The sequence below is a fragment of the Protomyctophum bolini genome (assembly GCF_963924005.1).
Source record: "Protomyctophum bolini genome assembly, chromosome: 14".
NCBI lineage: Eukaryota > Metazoa > Chordata > Actinopteri > Myctophiformes > Myctophidae > Protomyctophum > Protomyctophum bolini.
The window spans coordinates 23,693,606-23,713,288 of NC_137875.1; the positions used below are offsets into that span (position 1 = coordinate 23,693,606).

The 19,683-nt window shown below is 42.0% G+C and overlaps 2 protein-coding genes across 19 annotated transcripts in view; both read left to right on the top strand.

Annotated features, from left to right (window-relative positions):
- LOC308328809 (uncharacterized protein) overlaps window positions 1-1,886 on the top strand; it is a gene marked incomplete at its 3' end in the record, with an annotated part of 44,263 nt that extends 42,377 nt beyond the window's left edge. Inside the window, exon 6 of the mRNA XM_080782919.1 lies at window positions 1,856-1,886. Coding sequence (XP_080639045.1) covers window positions 1,856-1,886 — 31 coding nt within the window. The remainder of the gene's footprint in view (window positions 1-1,855) is intronic.
- col13a1 (collagen, type XIII, alpha 1) overlaps window positions 1,862-19,683 on the top strand; it is a 55,051-nt gene continuing 37,229 nt past the window's right edge. For 12 of the 18 annotated variants that reach the window (XM_080782551.1, XM_080782567.1, XM_080782552.1 and 9 more), the window contains exons 1-11: window positions 1,862-1,882; window positions 6,259-6,294; window positions 7,769-7,795; window positions 10,375-10,425; window positions 13,714-13,749; window positions 14,458-14,484; window positions 14,776-14,802; window positions 16,552-16,578; window positions 16,667-16,693; window positions 17,025-17,051; window positions 18,372-18,446. In XM_080782551.1, the coding sequence (XP_080638677.1) occupies window positions 6,274-6,294; window positions 7,769-7,795; window positions 10,375-10,425; window positions 13,714-13,749; window positions 14,458-14,484; window positions 14,776-14,802; window positions 16,552-16,578; window positions 16,667-16,693; window positions 17,025-17,051; window positions 18,372-18,446 (345 nt within the window). In that variant the 5' untranslated portion in view covers window positions 1,862-1,882; window positions 6,259-6,273. Of the gene's footprint in view, window positions 1,883-6,258; window positions 6,295-7,768; window positions 7,796-10,374; window positions 10,426-13,713; window positions 13,750-14,457; window positions 14,485-14,775; window positions 14,803-16,551; window positions 16,579-16,666; window positions 16,694-17,024; window positions 17,052-18,371; window positions 18,447-19,433; window positions 19,476-19,683 lie in introns of all 18 variants that reach the window. The other 6 variants (XM_080782566.1, XM_080782559.1, XM_080782568.1 and 3 more) reach the window with 2 other exon arrangements.

Sequence of the window (19,683 nt, forward strand, 5' to 3'; positions counted from 1 at the left end):
TTGCAGGGCTACCGCGTAATTCCAATGAAGAGTTCCTTCCGGCGGTAGGGAACCCCTGACCCCTGCAGACGGCCCCTGGAGGCCCCGTAGCTTATGGGCAGGCACCCATGTGTCTCACTCGGCACCTGGCGCTGCACCTCACCACTGCCCTCTTACTGCCGGTGCCGTGTACGCGTAAGGTGCTTTAGTCAATCTCATCTTCTGACCAAACACTAGTCACTGGTCTCACTTGTTGTTTTAAGTGTCTGGCAGAGCATGTCACATTCAATAGATGGGCTGCTTACTGTATACAGCACGTAGACTCTAGAGTATGCACTGGACATTAGGGCTAGGTGATATGACATCACATTTTTCAAAAAGTTACAGTTATAAGAGTAAAACATATTTATGTTTGGCTTCCTACTGTAGGCTACGGTACATACTTCATTTTGTCCTTACTGTATAGCTTATACTCCTAAGCATTGTAGATAATTTAATGATTCCTCAGAAAGACCTATTACATAGAGGCAATATATCATCAAAATATGGTCCTACTGTAGTTTTGCTGGTAGCTTTTGTTGCTGTTACTTAATTTAATTCATTTTGTCAGAATCAAAGCGCAATGAGAAATGAAAGGCGTGTTAATGTCTCTTCCCTCTAGGATAATTGAAGTAAGAATAATGACTTCCCCTCTCTCGCTGTCGGCCAGAACTCACCCACACACACAGACACACATTGGGATGGTCTAACAAAGTCTCTCAGGACTCCTCAGGGAGGAATAGCGATGAAATGCCAACATTCAAGTCCAGGAACTCCAAAAGAATGATCATACTTCTTAGTAAACAGCCAGTGTGTCTAGGTACAGTTGCCTTTTAGAAAATGTCAAGAGTTCCTGTTTAATCTTACAGGCAATTAGTTGAACATCCTTTGCCAAAGGCTTACTTACAAAAGAACCATTTATTTGTTTTCTGCTACCATGGAGAACACAAAGCACACTTGACATTGACAATGTGGCCCCACTTCTTGAAGACGTCCGTAATTGAGTATTATTGTACTCACTGACATTGTACCCCTCTGCCTTTGTTTGTTGTGGAAGTCACTGAGCAGAAATGCCCTTATTTCGGCTTTCACTTAAGAGAGAGTGAGTTCAGTGTTCGGAAGTTCATGGTCAGTCGTGCAGGTGCAGAAGAGAGTTTAAGCCTGAGTTATACTTGGTTGTGCATTGTCATGCACCGAAAATAACCAACACATTGCAACCCATTGTGACCTTGAAGATTTGCTATTTTTGGTGCAGATACTGGAGCACAACAGAGAATAAATCAGGCGTTAGTCTGTAGTTAAGATAGTTTAAAAATGCATACTGTGGCATGCACTTTCACAAAAATCTTTGCATGTTTCTATACTGATAGAAATGTAATCTGTAATCTTCATCTGTAATGTTCATGAAAATCTTATTTGTTGATATGTACTTTCTGATATGTACTTTTCCTTTTCTTTATAGCATTTGACCTCGATTTAAAGAGGCATGTGATTGCATTAGCCATAGTTAGCATTCAACTAAAATCAATCACTTCAAGTAGCTACTTTCTCATGTATGTTTTTCTTCAGTCATGGAATGCTGTGTTGTCTCTTTTTTTGTCTGCCTGTTTTTGCTGAACCATCAAAGGTCAAAATAAAAATGTACACATACTGTACAATTTAAGTCAAAACCTTTACTATTATTAGGCATGACATTGTGGTTTCAGTAATGCTTATCAACACTATTTTATTCTGGCCTGGCTCAGTGATTTGTTCTTTACCTTTTATGATATAGACTCTCTCTATAATACATTTACTCTCTCTTTTTTGTACCCATCTTCTCTCACCCTTTTTTCAGGGTCCTCCTGGACGAAGCGGCTTTCCGGTAACTGTCTTTTAACTTGTGTCCTTTCTGTACCTCCGTCTGGTTGCCTGTGTGAAGTATTGTCCAGTATTGATCTGTATCTCCGTCTGGTTGCCTGTGTGAAGTATTGTCCAGTATTGATCTTTCTACACTGGTTGCCTGTGTGAAGTATTGTCCAGTATTGATCTTTCTTCATTCTACCGAGAAGCTCACATTTCTGTGCTGGGTGCAAAAATGTAAGCAAATGGACCCTTTGTACACTCTCAAATCGATATATGTACTGTGCTATAACTGTACTATTAATAAGAGATACAAGTTATATATATGATAAGAGATTTAACTTGATCACGATTGGAATTAAAATATCAGTTGCCGGTTTGATTAGTTTGTAGCTAGATGTATTACTTAGTTTAAATATATGACAGCTTCTCAGTAGATCTCAGAGACATCAATGCAACAGACAATTAGTGTGCATACAAAGCAGTTTGCAAATGAACATGATTTTTCATGATCATTGCAGTCTGTTTGGTATAAACCTCACCTCCCCTGTGTCTATTGGCCTAACAGCTCCCCCCCTGATCAGCCAGCCATCTCTCTAACATGTCTTAACAACCATGGACCCAGGCCAAACCCCACCTGGTCTCCATCACAGCATGGCAACAGGAGACCGTCTAATATCAGATCTTTGACATGAGTTTGCAGCCACCCCACTCACCCCACCCCCCATCTCCGTTACTGACTAGCTCGATTATGAAACAGACTTATGAAACAGTCAGCAGAGGCAGGACACGGGTTTCTCACAGCAGATTATCTAACTAGCACCTTTTGTCAAAGATAGGACGAGATTCTTTACCAGACTTTGTGATTGATTATACCTGTCAGCAAGCTGGAAATGAAGTCACAAGTGGTCCTTGAGTAAATGAAGGGGAAGGATGTGGTTTTGGAAGCGGAACTGTCTGCTTTTAAATCAGTATGCAGTGTTTCCATAGAATGTGGTTATAGTAGATTTTTCAGCAAAAAATTTGAGTGATGATGGATGGATTGTAAGCACGTTGTTCCCTCTTCGTCTTACACAGCACACAAATACGCAGGCGGCCGCACGCACGCACACACACACGCATACACACACACACACACACACACACACACACACACACACACACACACACACACACACACACACGCACACACGCATGCATACACACACACACACACACACACACACACACACACACACACACACACACACATACACACATATAATATACAGTGTCTTTGCCACATAATTCTCCAAAATCTCCACATACTGTACATTTCAAACTACATATGGATACGGACAATTAAGCTCTGGGCTGTCTTACAGCCCAAAAATAAGAACCATAACCGGGCTACAACCATAAAAGACATTAATGTATCATCATGCTATAACTTTATTGAAACTGCTGTGCCCTAAGCCCTGCAGGGATTTTCATTTAGCAATGCCCTGTCATGAATGTATATAGAAGCAAAAGCCATATGATTGTGTGTATATTTTACCAGTAGTAGCTTTAGTGTTGAGTGGGAGCTTCTGCAGCAGGTGTGTGTGTGTGTGTGTGTGTGTGTGTGTGTGTGTGTGTGTGTGTGTGTGTGTGTGTGTGTGTGTGTGTGTGTGTGTGTGTGTGTGTGTGTGTGTGTGTGTGTGTGTGTGTGTGTGTGTGTGTGTGTGTGTGTGTGTGTGTGTGTGTGTGTGTGTGTGTGTGTGTGTGTGTGAGTGAGTGTACTTGTATTACTATAATTGTGAGGGGCAAATTAGCACACATTTCCTGGTCCTCACTGGAGAATTATTAGGGTTACGATTAGTTGAAGACTCAGGTTGGAGTTAGGGTCAGACTGCATTTTGTTCGTTATTTAGGGGTTAGGGGCGAAACACTGCAGCTGAATATAATGCAGGCTTTAGGCTTAGAGTTAAAATGGCAAAATAATGGTTTTAATTGTCGTCCTGAAATGTTGATGTCCTCTTAAGTATAGTAATTCAGACGTGTGTGTGCGCGAGTGTGTGTGTGTGTGTGTGTGTGTGTGTGTGTGTGTGTCTGCGAGTGCGTGCGTGTGTGTGTTTGACAGGAGCCTAAGATCCAGCTGAGTCTCATTACTGCTGTAAATACGCCTGAGAGGCCTTAACGCTGCACTGCTAAGGGCCTGCATAAATCCTTCTGACTGGAGTGGAGCATACAGTACGTGTGTGGGTTGCGTTTGTCAGCTGTAGGCGTGCGCGTATATCTGTGTTTTATATGTGTGAAAATGGGTGGTCAGCTGTGTGGTCAGACACCAGTGAATTTGAGACTACTGAAGCCCCAATAACTCTGAAAACCAGACTAGAGAGTGATAGGTAATACAAAAAGAGAGTGACACAAGAGAGCTCAATTGTGTGTGTGTGTGTGTGTGTGTGTGTGTGTGTGTGTGTGTGTGTGTGTGTGTGTGTGTGTGTGTGTGTGTGTGTGTGTGTGTGTGTGTGTGTGTGTGTGTGTAAAGTGGGGGTAAACGGTAAAGTAACCCTTATCTTTTTAAGGAGAAAGACCTAAACAATAGCGGCAGTTAAGTGACACATGGAGTGGAATTGTGTGGGGAGTTATCAGGTTTCTGTCTGCGATCTCCCGGAATGTTGTGTAACACAAAAACAGACTTGGCTGCTTGGCTGTGTGAGCTTTGAGAGCACACAATTCACCCAATGGGTGGAAAACCAACTTTAGTGAAGGTTATATTTTGTGGTTATAGAAAATAACCACTGTGGGTCTTTTAGGCACTTCATATAGCCCCCGACTCTGAATGAAAACAATCTTGTGGTATTGGTAGTGTTGTTCTAAAACCTTGGCTCAAATCAGGACCTTGGACAGAGATTTAAAGAGCCCCACTTCAGTCTCTGGAGACAGTAGTACAGCATGAAGTTATTTTTAAATGTCTCTCACTTATTGGTGACACACACCATCTGGTTTGGCTTCAATATTATACCGCAAGTATACGTTTTTCAGGAGAGAATCAATTAATATTTTTCAGTATTAACCACTTGAATCCTACAGTATACTTCATTGTACGACAAATAGCGATAATAGCTGATCTACAAGCTCACAACACACCGCTATGCATCACGTTGTGAGCTTGTAGATCTGCTATACTGCGAAATGTTTGCCTACTGGTATTATGGCATGCCCCAGAATTGGATTCGTGTGGTTAATGATCAGAGAGTTAGAGTTTCATAATAAGCCTGTCTCAGACATCTGCTCAAAGTTGTAAATGTCCTAGCATGAGGTAACATTGCAATAGTTTATGGAGCCTGGCCCAACGTGTAGGTCTACTACTGTAGCTACAGTAGCACAACAGCCAGCTCTGCTCCTGTGATGGCTCCAACTCCAACCACCCTATACTACCCCCTCCAAAAACTCCTAGGCCCGTTCTTTTCCATGACGTGTCACAAGAGTGAGTCGTCAAACAGCTGTCATCACCAGCCAACTCCCCCATCCCTGGGCAGGCCTGCTATTGGGGCCGCGGGCGGCCCGGTCATATTAAAGGGCTCCAGGAATGAGCACCTTCATGTGATAAGTCATTTCAGTGTGACGTGAGTTTATGGTTGTTTGGGATGGTGTGAAAGAAGTCGATATGCAGGGCCAGACGACGTGCAAGCCTCGAGGGAGAAGGCAGGTCATTTGGGAATGCTATGCGATTGGCTGATGCTGTTGTTTGTTGTTGTTTGGCTTTTAAAACATGTCCCAAACTGGAGTCTCATACTGTACGTACCGCAGCCTCCACTGTTTCAAACCCTCATGACCTCTTAGGAATAATATCGACTTTGCAGATGGTGATCAAAACTGTACAGACAAGGTGTGGTCAGCTTGCAATCTTCATTTCAGGCAACTTCTATGATTCAAGTTATTTCAGTATATAAGAACTTTGTTCTTAAGCAAACCAATATTATTGGGCATGGCTGCATCAAAGTAGTTAGTCCTATCACTGTGTAATGGCTGTAGTCTCATTTCAACATTAGGCATGTTGGCATGGTAGACTGGTTCAGCTTTGTATAGGTGGCAAAGTTAACCCATTGTATTAGTTTTGTTGGTCCTTAAATGGATACCATGGCTTTTAGAATTCTAGTCATGACAATTAAAAAGCATGTCACAGTATGGGGGAAATGCTTTGTTACTTCAATGAATCATAGTTGAATGAATTCCAAATAAGCTTACGTGCCAATTAAAATATGACTAATGGTCAGTTTTCAGAAGTTTTTTTTTCTCATAATGTGACTAAATAGTGCTTACAGAAACAGTGTGACAGACTGTAATTCGGAATGTTATGGTATCCCTTTAAGAGTTAATTTGTTAGTTTTTTATTATTATTAACTGTCCTTTTGACTTTGCGTTGCTGAATAGGGTGACAAAGGAAGTATGGGAATCCCAGGAAGAATGGTGAGTGATTTGGGATTGTGCAGAAGGTGTAGCTTGTAGAAACTGTAGATCCACATATAAGCAAATACTCCAGTAAATAAATACATAATGCTTAAGACTTAATAAAGAATAGACTGTATCATGACTTCAAAGGAAAAGGATGACATTGTCTTTAGTAAAAAGGGAACCAAAAGACATGCCACCATGCTATTCTATTCCCTTTTCTTAATAATCCATTAGTACAGGTATATGCACGACTACTATTAGTAGGGCCTATAATCCCACAAAGAGTCTAATATAAACTGTACTGTACTATATTATAGTACAGTACAGTATATTATGTATATTATACTGTATAATTTCCACCTTTGGTGCCCCTTTTATAAATGGTGCAGGGATCGCAAATTATGGGAATGTTTTGTTCTGACACTACAACTTTGCAAATACAGCACTAACCTGCAGTTAGGACATTCATAACTGCAAACATGTAATTGTATTCACATATTATGTTGTAGTTTATGTTTTCATGTTAGCTGTCTGCAAACATGCCAACTTATTGAAATTACTTCTTTTATTATATATTCTCAGTCATGAAGAACAAGCACATTGTGCTTGATTGTAAACTATCATTACCAGTTCCAGTCTCCCTCTCCATGTAATTTATTAGTGTTTGCACGCCTAATGTCTCACAAAGCTATTTACAGTAAGCCCATTTTTACATAATCTGTTTTATGCATTAGTCTTCAATACATATGTATATAAATCTTTATGACTGATTTGTCTTTTTCTTTGAATCTTGGAAAAAGGGTTGCATACTTTTGTTTAGCCAATTCAGCTTTCTTGAGATAACATGCATTTGTCATTTACAGATATAAAGAACACATTTTGTTCTACTGACAAGCCAAAGCCTCCCCTTATATTGCAAACAGATTGCCTCATTCAGTAAGATTTGTGTCTGTTGTATATGTCAATTCTTCAAGGCAGTTACAGTATATCCCTACACCATATGGATAATATTTGACCACTATCTCTCAGCTGAGGACTTTCACTTATCCTCGTTCTTCTGCTGCCACTTTGGACTCAATACTTTGCTGGCTTTCAAAACACTCCCGCTCCAATACGGTAGGCTTTTCGCCGTCTAGCTCCCGCTGTGAGACCAATGCAGAGTACTCACTATTTCAAACAGGGTTGAATTATGTACTTCTCAAGTACCTCCTCAAAGGCAGTTAGATTTTTTTTTATGGCTTATCCCTTACTTCCCTTGCGGTCTATGGATGAAATGTCTGTCTCGAAACAACACATCTCCCGTTAGCGGCGCCCACGTCTCCCATTGACCACACTGAGACCGATGCATGCCCCATACCCTCTCCATGTCTATAACACCAATTCCTCTCTCTCTCTCTCTCTCTCGCTCTCTCTCTCTCTCTCTCTCTCTCTTTCTCTCCTCACTTCACACCTCGTTGCATGCAACTGTGTCTGCTGTGACTGACTCCAGGGCTTAAAAGGACACGCAGGGGAGAAGGTAAGTTTAGGAGCGTCTGCCATTATCCAAGGAACCTGTTGAATAATCTTCAGAATAATAGAGAAGAAGGCAGGGGAGATATACACAAATCACAACTTATATGCATGTTTGCATAGTTCCAAGGTTTTGATTTGAAAAATGTATTTGGTCATGTCATGGTCACAGACTCTTACATAGGACATACTGTAGTTGGATGAGTAGGTCAAGGTTCAATGTGGTATAAATAGGGTGTCACCCAAGACATTGCTAAGATCTCTGTCTTAGTGGGTGGCGGTGTTGGTGGTTAGCAGTGCATACTTGTGCACGGTGTAGTGTATACAGGTAGCATTGATTTATATCAGGGAACCTGGGCCTGTATTTTTAAAAGGGCATAAGGGTCACATTCTGCAAACCGCTTCCCAGCCCGGTTGGATTACCTGAGCTTTTATACATTATGAAACACAATAGTAAAGATCTGTCACAGAGTCTGAATGCTTTAATTTAAGACTCCCCAGAGAAGGTAGAAGGACATTTATGGAGACCACAGCAGAGTTCACGAGAAGATTCCCCGAGGGGAACGTGCATAGTATCAGAGGATTGATATAATGATGGCTGAATTGTGAGGTATGTTGTGCAAATGTTCCATCATATTTCCATCTCCAAAAAGCTTCAACGTGTTCACTTGCACCCCAAAGACGTGCTTGGAGACACGGCACCCTATCATGCTCTGAAGAATTGTGCCTGCCATTATTGTGACCTCCTGAATCCTGACTCGCCACATTTGCAAAAGCAATCATCTCATCCATTTCGATATTTTTGCTCGTATCAAAGCCAGAAGCAGCAGCTTTTTCAGATTGACTTTTCATCAAATGTGAGGTGATTTATAGCGTGCTGGGATGTATGTGCGATGAAACGGGAAACATGCGTCACATTCTGCACTGTCACACTGTAATAACAAAGAAACTTACTAGCCAAGCGTCAGTCAGCCAACACAGTTGTTCTGTTGGCCTCTAGGAGCCATTTATTGACCAGTGAGAAAACAGAAATAGCGTTCTGACCACCAGAATGGCTAAGTGGAGATCCAGATGATGTAGCGTACGTTTTTGGTAACTCTTGACAGATTTGTATCCAAAAGAATCCAACGGCTTCCATTTGCTTCAAGCAGCGGTTGTTTTAGGGAAGCACACGGTAATATTGGAGCCGGGGTTTCTCCCCTGTGGTTGGTTTTGCACTGTGGTTGCCAGGAGAGAGACTATAAGGAAATACAGTAAGACTTGGCTGCTGTTCAGCAGCACATAAGAAAGCATCTTCGCTAAAATTAAGACAGACAGTGAGACACAAAAAGAAACAGTGAAGATGAGTTTTTCCAGAACATTTCACTTTAAAACAAATGGGTTCTGTGGGTTTTGTGGGTTGGGCTTGTGGGGCAAATGACTGGCAAATAGAACCAGTCTGAGAGTCAAAACGGAAAGAAATGATGGATAGGTTTAGCAGAAAAGGCGCATGAACCACAACAGATGGCCAATCTGCTTTTTATGGGCTGGAGAAGATTTCATTTTGGGAGAAATTAAGTCTGAAAAGACTTTTCATAGCCCTTATTTCTACTATATGTATTTTATGTATGTTGTTGGTTTTAGTAGTGATCTTGTTTCTGCTTTGATATACTGGCTCATTTTAAGCAGTGTAATGTAACACCTTCTGTACAGTACAAGGGTCTCTGCAGATCTTTGCACATCTTGTTTACGGCAGCGTCAGATGATCAAGAAAGTAACTGTAACCTGGAACCTGACTGGGAAACCTCTTTTTCACCATTACCTTTGGCATTTTTTGCCCCTGCGACCTGTGTGATATATCCACCATCAATCTATCTAACCAAGAGTGTGAAAATAAATACTTCCCCTCCCCAAGTAGGCATTTATTCAGAAACATTTAGAATCACCTGTGTTTTTGATGGATGGCTTGGCCATCAAAGATGTCCTTGTGATAGGGTTTCCTTCGGGGGTTGTTGGCGGGGCTTGGGATTTGTGCACAGTAGAAGCTAATTAGAGAAAGTGCTGGAAACCTGAGCTGGACCAGTCTGGCCCAGTGGTTTGTGGGATTTTGCTGGGAGGGTCTGTGGTGCTATAGTACATGGACCAGGGCTGACATGGTGCAAATCATCTGTTTTGTGCCAGAGCTGAAGCCCAGAGGCTCTCTCACTGTTTGCACAGCAGTGCTGTTGACCTTTTGAGTCACATTTTCAAGTTATAAAGTATAGGCCTGAAATCAGACCCCTTTTGCTGGGTTGAAATTGATAGTAAATTAGAACAATTATGCTCGTATGCATGCTAACCTTGTCCCATGATTGGCCCTAGAGGATATAGTCATGTGTTGGAGGTAGAGATACAGTAGGCCCATGTTTAACAGATGTTAACTGATGTTATGCACTTGCCCCCACCTCCCAACACCCCTCTTTTGCTATTGTATGAATGTATTTGGTCACAGTGCTCCATTTCTGTAGAGGTTCTTCAGGAAAGAAAATGCTGTTCTTTCTGTTGCTCTTTCCTCTGTTGTACTGTATCTTCTCCCTGTCATTTGTTTATCTTTCTGTCTGTCCTTAGGGGGCACCAGGGGAGCCAGGCCTGTCCATTATTGGTCCAAGAGGACCTCCTGTAAGTCTCTTCACCTCTCCTTACACCAAATAAACTCCTGTCTTATCTCTAAACCAGGGGTTTTCAACTGATTGTGAACCAGGGACCACCACCCTGACCTAGAGTCAACCTGGAGACCACTGTTGCGTTGAGCAGGGATATGGGCTAAGATTAATGCTTTTGTAACACTAGCTATGCATCCCATGTATACATCCCACTGTTTCTCAACCAATTGTCCACTGACTACTAATAATTTCCTAATAATAATGACTCAACCAGACAATCCGCTGCACTTTCCCCTCTTGAGATTCTTACTCCCTTTTTCTGTTGAATTTCTTGACCTCCAACAAATGACTACATGGACGGTCATCATAGGTCACCGGGTCATTCAGTTCACTGTTTCTCAAAGAGGAATGACATTATTAAAAATCAACAAATCCTACATTACTAAATTAATGGTCAGGGACCACAATGCAATACTTCAGGGACCACCGATGGTCCACGGACCACCTGTTGAAAACCCCTGCTCTAAACACTTGCACAGCACACTTGGGCCTGCAATCTTAAGCATTGTATTTGCTGCCTTTCTGGAGATGTCTGCTTAATGCTTCTGGGACTCATGCCTGTTTTATGCTACGTTGTACGACGGTGTTGCATGCCGAAAATAGCCGAGCTTGCAGATTTGCTATTTACAGCTTGTGATTGGACAATTGTTGAAATATTCTGTCCATGCTCTTGTTACAGTATATGAGATCCAGGATTAAGAATGTTAGTCAAACAGTCACTGTCCTAGATTGTAGGTGAATGTACCCTGATCCAGACAATTAGGACAGTGCTACTGTAAATGCATATTTTGTGGGAATATCTTAACAATGGTGAGGGCTGGATAATTGTTTTGGTGGTAAAATAGATCATTTAACATGCCTGATTCTTTAACCATTTAAGTCATAGGAGGAAATGCCGATCTTCTAGCTTCATGTGTCACATTGTGACAAATTGTGATCTAACCGGACATGAGACCATAATAAGGTCTTTTCTATTATGGCCCTGAAGCCTGTGAGACAAAAATCAATGGACCAAATCGTGCTTTGGTGCATTTTATATCTTTCCTCTTCTTTTCAAACAGCATGAAAACAATAGTGTGTCAATCTGTGTTGCACAATATCCCTTTTCTCAAATCTCTTTGAAGACACTTCAGTCATAGTTCCTCTTTTGTTCCAGTCGGTTGCAGAACAGTAATATACACAGCCAATAGTCTAGCCACTTAAGTGGAGCCGACATCTGTTTTTCAAATTGGTGATTATTACAATATATAGGCTACCTGTGTGTGTGTGTGTGTGTGTGTGTGTGTGTGTGTGTGTGTGTGTGTGTGTGTGTGTGTGTGTGTGCGCGTGTGTGTGTGTGTGTGCGTGTGCGTGTGCGTGTGCGTGTGCGTGTGCATGCGCATGCGCATGCGCATGTGTGCCCACTCTTCCTGAATGGGTAATAGGCATTTCTAATGAATAGCAGGCTGGGGAGGAAGTGAAGCGCAGTAGGAGCCAGGTTCTGAACATAGAGGGCCAGTCAGAATGAGGTACTTGAAAGATAGGTTCCCACAGCAGGTGAGATTGACATGAGAGGTTGGTCTTGACCTGAGATGGAACAAGGGAGTTAATTTGGCAGATAGGTTGGGAGAAGCAGAGAGGAAATGACAGCTTAGGCTAGCCAGGTGGGCTTGGCTGCGCTGCCACACTGTCATTTTTAGAGAGTGGAAGATCAGTGGTGCAGGGTTTTCTTCTGCAAGAAAGGTTTTCCACTATAGTGGAAAACTGCATGGGTTGCAAACCAAACAATGTTTTTCCCCCTGCTAGCAGTGGGGCTCTAAGGACGGCAATGTCAGGTGTTCAGTGCCTCAAACACTTTGGTTACATATAACGTATCTCTAAAACTACTGGCTCGAATCGGTTCTACACCTTCATGCTCCCCAAAGGATGGCGTCTACATATTTTGGGGACCCCAAAGTCACCCCATGGCCTTTCTTCTAATGCCTACCAAATTTTCCACTTACACCCAAGATATCTGGTCAGGTAACTGGAATGCTCGCCTTAAAACACACAAACATTTGTTTTTCTTTTCTTCTTACTGAGAGATTTTTTTAGGAATAAGTTTAGGGTTAGGCATAGATTCAGTTTTACCGTTTTACTGAGGTTAAGGTTAGGAATAAGATTAGATTTAAGCATTTACGTTTAGGCATAGTTTACTGAGGTTATGTTTAGGAAAACCAGGCTGAGTATATGTAGTTCCGCCGGCTGTATGCCCAGTGTGACTGTGTTTTGTAGGCCTATCCCACCGGCAAAGCCCAGAGCCCTGACTAGTTTTAGATGTTTTTGTCCCACTAACGGCAGTTTGAACTTTGAGCATCTAATGATGGAAATATTGGTTGGTTGAAACCACTCTAATCATATGGATAGTGATGACTTGTCCTACCATTATTTTTTTTGTTAGACGTCTATAAAAACAACAACCCAATGGCAAAGACATTCAAACAATTCTTCTTTTACAAACCACATTGATTATATGTTGCAAAATATGTTTATCATAGCGTGCTCCGTGCTGTCAATATCCCATGTCCCTTGTAAAGGCCAATGTAAAATACAACAAAGCCATGTTCTACAATGTTTTTCATAACAGACTCGAGATTCTCCCGGGAGAGAAAACATGCAAGCCTGCATATAAGTACTTCTGGTCGCAGACGTACAATCTGTTTCATTAGCCACATTCACCCCTTCCTTGTAATTTTCTTCCTGTTTGTCTTTATTGCCCCCCCCTCACTCTTTCCCCCTGGGATGTAGATTGGCCTTTACCAGTCAGTCCCTGAAGCACAGCTAAAATCCAACTCGTTTTCATCAGAGCCAGCCTGCAGGCTCTGATGAAAACATGTTAATTGCTATCGGCGTATGTTAATTGAGCTTATTCGACCTTGTTCTTTATACTAGTCCGTATTTATTACATTGGAAGAGCGAAATCTCTTTGTGGATCTCTCTATTCAGTGTTGTGTTTCAGCGTGTTCCGCGGTACTCCTCTCTTTGGAAGGGTTTTATTTTTTTCGTTCTCCCTTCACAACCCACGCTGAAGTTACTCCCCATTGCCTACGGTATCACTCCCGCTGTCAAAGTCAATTACAGCACACTGCCCAAAAGCTTTTCTGCACAGAAGGAGGGGGAGAATGGAGCCATGACTTTGTACACTGACCTCCTTTCAGCAGATTTCCACGTCAGTCCTCCACAAGTCAAAAAAACACACCGTGATTTTGTTTCTGTTTCTCTTTAGGGGCAGCCGGGAACCAGAGGATTTCCAGGCTTTCCAGTAAGTCAAAGCTGGGCCGTTTATCCTTTATAAGTGGTGGTCAGTCGTTATAGATGAAGATTTTATTAAATGGGGCCATATTAAGCAAATACTTGCTCTGAGTACCTAAGTGGACCTCATAAGCAAAAAAAGTGTCGGTAAATGACTTAAGTACGTAAGTGTCCCATGTACTGAAGTGTTACTGCCAAACAGTAGTTGTTTCAGGTAGGCCTCATTTCCATGATTTTGCAATCATGGAAATGAATCATGCATCTTACAGAATATACCTAACACTGGATACTTGACTCAAAGTCACCCATTAATAATACCGGGAAATCATCTGTGTCATTTTAGATTATTTGCGTTTTCTATTCAAAAAATAGCAGATATACAAGCTCACAGCGAGCTTGTACATTGCTATTTTTTTTACATTAAAAAAAAAAAAAAGTGTGAGATTAACTGATTTTGAAGAATCGGCCTCAGCCCTTAATGGGTCAACATAGTACAGTAGTTCCCTTGACCACTTGCACTCATCCTGTTTTCACCCAGTTCGGAGCACAGATGCTCCTAACCCATTACCGTTACGTGACTTGAAAATGCTTTTACTGCCTCTTGAAAATGTCCACACCACAGAGCTGTGGTCACATTGGTCAGTAATAATGTTAGCTATGCAATGCATCAACCATTATTATGCTTTTAAATCTATTGCTCTCTTCTTTTATCCTATAGGGTCCAATCGGGTTGGACGGCAAGCCTGTGAGTTTCCACCCACTTCCTGACAAATGTGAAATAATTGCGCAATTTAGTGTTTTTTAGTGCCCAGAACCTGCCACCTTATGATGGTAATGAGCATAATTAAGTTAAGAATGATTATGGTCATTATTGTAATAAAATCTCTATTAGCATCATTACTGTTATTACAGGGTGGAGTTAAACATGTTATTGATATTCCTAAGACGTTTTCCCAAGGAAATCAAGTCCAGGTAACTGTTGGGATCAATTTGATTATTTTTGTCCATCTGCACTCACTGTGTTATGTTCATACAGGGGCAGAACGGATTGAAAGGAGACATGGTAAGTGCTCCTCAAATGCCTCATGAGATTTTTCACATTTGTTTTTGTGCATATATATTGTACATCTTGTTTCTTCACAATAAATGCTTGGCCCTGTAGAAACAGACCAGTGGATATGTATTTTAGATGCATTACATACGATTACCATAAACAAAGCTTTACGCAAATATAAAACGGTGTGAGCTCTCTTTTGGTAGTATGGCATTGCATTACCTGGTTGTTTACTTTGTGCCCTCAGTGTAGCCACACAAATTCACTAGGAAAACAGACTAGTGGGCTGATTTATGTACAGAGTAACGGGATAGCAGTAGGCCTCCTGTTCTATAGTGACAAGGAGAATTCCGGGCCATATTTAGTAGAGAGGGTGCGTCTGATGGGAGCTGTTATGCACACTCTGGGTTTCAATCAGGGTTAGTAGGTAAAACGCAGTATAACTGACATGGACACAAAGGGATTTTGCACTGACTTAAGATGCATGAACCATGAATGCATATGCTTTATGTATTTTCCTCTACATTGAAAGAAAAAAGATATGGGCAAATCCCAGTTTTGTTTTATTGTCCGTGCTGTGAACACTGTTTCTGAGACACCTTACAAAGCAACGTTTAAGTTCTGAAATTCATCCATTTCATACCGTGACCAATGATCTGACAATGACTCTCTGGCTTTGTGATGCTCGCGTTTCTTCTCTGCCGGAGAGCCAAAGAAAAGAGATGGATTCCCCTCTCCTCCAGACACCTTTACTGGCTCCCATCAATCCCATAGGCTCCCAGCGCGCCTTCGGCTTGAGTCACCACCACTGTTAAAACGCTACTGCCCCCACCACATCTATCTGACCGCTGGACGGCTCTTACTATGCCTCACCTGGGACTTGGAATCATAGTTTTATTGACAACTTCTCTCACCGATTTAGATCCTTATTGGATTTTTTTACAGCCTCAATAAAGATATATTTTATTTTTAAAAAAGAAAGAAAGAAGGAGCTCTGTGTTCTTCTTGGATGATGTCCGTAGAGCAGCTTGGAAGCCGTTATGACATTGATGCTCTGGTTTTTATCATGCCCGCTGGTTAGTACCTTTGTTTGAAAACCATTACTCTTGCTCAGACTTGGAGGAGGCGGGGCTATCACGCAGGGGTTCGTTTTATGAGTGGTGGCTGAGCTCCGAGTGTGTGTGGAGTGGTTCCTCTTCATTGGAGCTCTGCACACGCGGGAGGATCTCTGGGCCAGCACAAATGGCACGTCCATCCGGGAGGCCAAATGGGGTTGGATAATGTTGAAATAATGTTGAATGTTGATGAATGGCCCTATAATGAGCTCCCCTTTCGAACCCCCTTCCTGACGAATGTCGAGGAGCATTGAAAAAGGCTTTGAGGGGTCATCTGGTAAATGTATAGAGATGGTGTCCCCTTCACAAAGTAGCTTTGGCACTCTTGTGACAGCGGGGTCACAGGCGTGGGGTGTGCTGGATGTGTCCAACTGGGCCCTTTCCCCGAGGCCATTAATCAACCAGTCACCAGGCCCTGACAGCTAGCTAGACAGGAGCTGATGGGAAGTCATATTGAGTGGCTTTGACTAGAGTGGAATCGACATATGTAGTTGGCAAGTCATCAGATTAGATTCAGTCCTTTACTGATCTGATAACCTTTACCGGGATACATGTTTAGAAATCCTGTTCAATTTAAATCTTTGAACTTCTATGTATGCATACATCCATCAATGATTGATTGTTCTACTGTTTATTGTCTTAGGGTCACCGTGGACCAAAAGGAATCCCAGTAAGTTTATGAAGTCTGCTATTCGTCTATACTGAATGTCTGTATTTTCATCACCCTATATTTGCTCACCTCTTCTCCTACTTTCCAGGGTGAACCTGGTCCCAAAGGCGAGAAGGTGAGTTTTTTATAATATTATTATTATTATTATTATTATTATTATATTTTTGTGTTAAAAGCAGTGTGTACCACATACATTTTACTTACTGACTAAAGCAAATAGCATTTCACCAGCCAATTCAATTTCTGCAATAAAATCAAGATAGACTACACTGATTGTACTCAAACTTATATCCTGATTAATGCGATTATAGACTTAACCAACCACAGACAGCCCCAACCAAATCTTACCAAACCTTGGCTGGTGAGGTGAATAGTGTGAGACCTGACTACTGAAATTACTGGAGATAATTTTCTATGATCCATTCCTGTGTTCCTGTTTTCTCCAGGGCATCTGTGGAGACTATTCACACCGGGTAAGAAGATATCCTACATTCATCCAACTTGCTCGTTCATCTTATTTGTGAAGTCTGTTTTTTAATGTATTATTCAAGTGTGACATTTCTTTCTCCTCATAGATGGTAACTGGCATCAGAATAATACTGTATTTTCCTATATAAGAACTTATCTTTCACAGGTCCAGACATATGGGCAGCGGTGAACCTAGTGTAATAACAGAGGAGAATAGAGAGAGAACTTGAAAGAGGAGCAGGAGAAAAAAGAAGCAGGGCTTTAGACAAACGACTCTGTGATAGGTAGCACATGTATAAAATGCAAACAGGCGTCCGGGTGATGCAGATCGTCCCAGCGTCTCTGGGGCTTGGCTGCTTGGGAGAAAACAAGGCAATTACAGGCTGCTTGCTGGAGCATACACTCAGATGTGATAAGGTCCTGTATGTGGGGGTGCCAAGAATAAGAGTCTCCTGTGTGTACTGGGGGGATTTTTCAGATAACTAAGTCCATTTCCAGTGTAACCTGAACTCCTAGCTATTTAACGGCTGCTGTGGAGATGTTAAGAGCAACGTTTTCATAAACGTTTGTTACACTGTCAAACTTTGTATCAAAGCTCTGTAAAATAACAGTCCATGTTGAAACAAGTCGTCGATAATTCTGTAGGCTCTGATATGCATCTCCTGCCACCAAATGCTTTTGGGTTAGATAAACATAGTAGTTCAGAATGTGGAGTTCAGCGGAAGTGGAACTCAGTATGCTTTGGGGCTGTTCTAAATTCTTCAATCTGCACTGGTGCCCCGTCTCACTTGATGTGCGTGTGTTTAATTACTTTTATACAGTTCTTGGAGTCTCCTGCAGCAATCTGCATGGGAGGTCCCCTGTTGGTGGGCAGTTCCACTCAAGTTCACATGATGAAGATGCGGGTGCTAGTCAAGTCAATTTTATTTATAGAGCACATTTAAAAACAACCAGGGTTGACAGTGTTAGGGGAGACAAGGTGGTGTGTGCGTGTGCGTGCGCGCGTGTGTGTGTGTGTGTGTGGGGGGGGGGGTGGAGGGTATACAATGCTGTGGATCTGCAATCTTTCCTACTGGTATGGGAAGTGCAGTGTGTGTGTGCGTGTATGTGTGTGTTTTTGTGTGTTTCTGCCAATCTGCGTGCGTGTTTGTAGCTGACCCTTTGTGTTGATTTAAATGTTCTGAAGACGAAAGTGATCTCAAGTCATGACTGACCCGTCAGTAGATCACTATTACACTCGATTAAATCATAATCACCATTAACACTGTTGAGTAAATGTAAAAATGTTATTGAGTTTCAAAACTGACCCCTTACCTGGTATGCAGGGCGTCTCTGTGCAAGAACTCCCTCTGAAAACCCTGGCTGCCTTGCGCTCCAGTCAGGCTCTGATGATGTTGAAGGTTTGTGGGTGCCCTTAAAACACCCCCGTATCCTCGAAAGTGGTCTCCACACAGTCGTGCCGCAAAGAGACACAGTGCTCCAAAATACTCAGGTGCTCCTCAAACCTCTGCTCTCCACCCACCCCCCCCACCCCTCCAAGAAAGAGCCAGTCAATCAATGTCACTGGCCTCCCAACCTACAGTAGCGCAGCGAGGAGGTTTTGGTTTCTAACGAAACAATCTGACATCTTTCATCCCCTTACCTTCAGCTGGGACTCTTTGAGAACAGAAACAGAGCAGGCTTTCACTGTTTGTTTTTGTTAAGACGAGAGCTTTGACATTGGGTACCTAGTGGTAATGTTGTTTCACTTAATCACTTAAATCCTATATAATTTGTTGACTGGGGTGGCTCTATACCTGATCCTCTCCTCTTTTCTTATACACCACCTCTTCACCGAAAATGGCCCATCTACAAGCATGCATTGTGAGCTTGTACATCAGCTATTCTTTGCAGAATCTTCGCCCTAGAATGAATGTGGTTAAGCAATAGAGCGATGATCTTTTGAGCTGGTGGTGTCAGTGGTAACACACTATATTACAGCATGGGGGCAGATGTGGTGGATCGCTGAACATGGTGGGCTTATATACAACTGTAGCAGCACACTTGCCTACTTTTAGTCCATTTCCTCCCCTTTACTCATAAATCACATGCTGTATATATTTCCTCATCATGTAACTATGTAATCAGTATTTCTCTGTTAAACAAGTCAATGATTAAAGTCATATACGTAGGATAATAATTATCCTATTGATCATAGTGAGGAAAAGCATTTTCCTTTTGTTCAAAATTCAAAATGGAAATATATACTTTATGTAAAAAGTAGGCAAGTTGCACACAGCTCTCTCCAGTAGCCTGTGTCAACTAGGACATGGGGATGTCAGTGGGATCATACCTTTACCCTTCCTCTCTCTCTAACTTGTATCTGACAATGCTGGTCATCTCAACAGAAGCGACGTATTGTACAGCCCTGTGTTGGACAGTTGGCCACAGTAAGTCTGGATGTGTACTGTGCTGTAGCTACTGCTGTACTGTACTCTCTTTGTGGCAAGACTGAATCAAACCTGGTCTCTGCTCAGCTGCAATCTAGGGGCCCAGAGTGTTGTTGATGAGTTGGTGCAATTTTTTTAAAACATAGATATATATGTATGTACACAGTATATATAAAGAAATATGTGCAGGCCCATTATGAATAGCCTA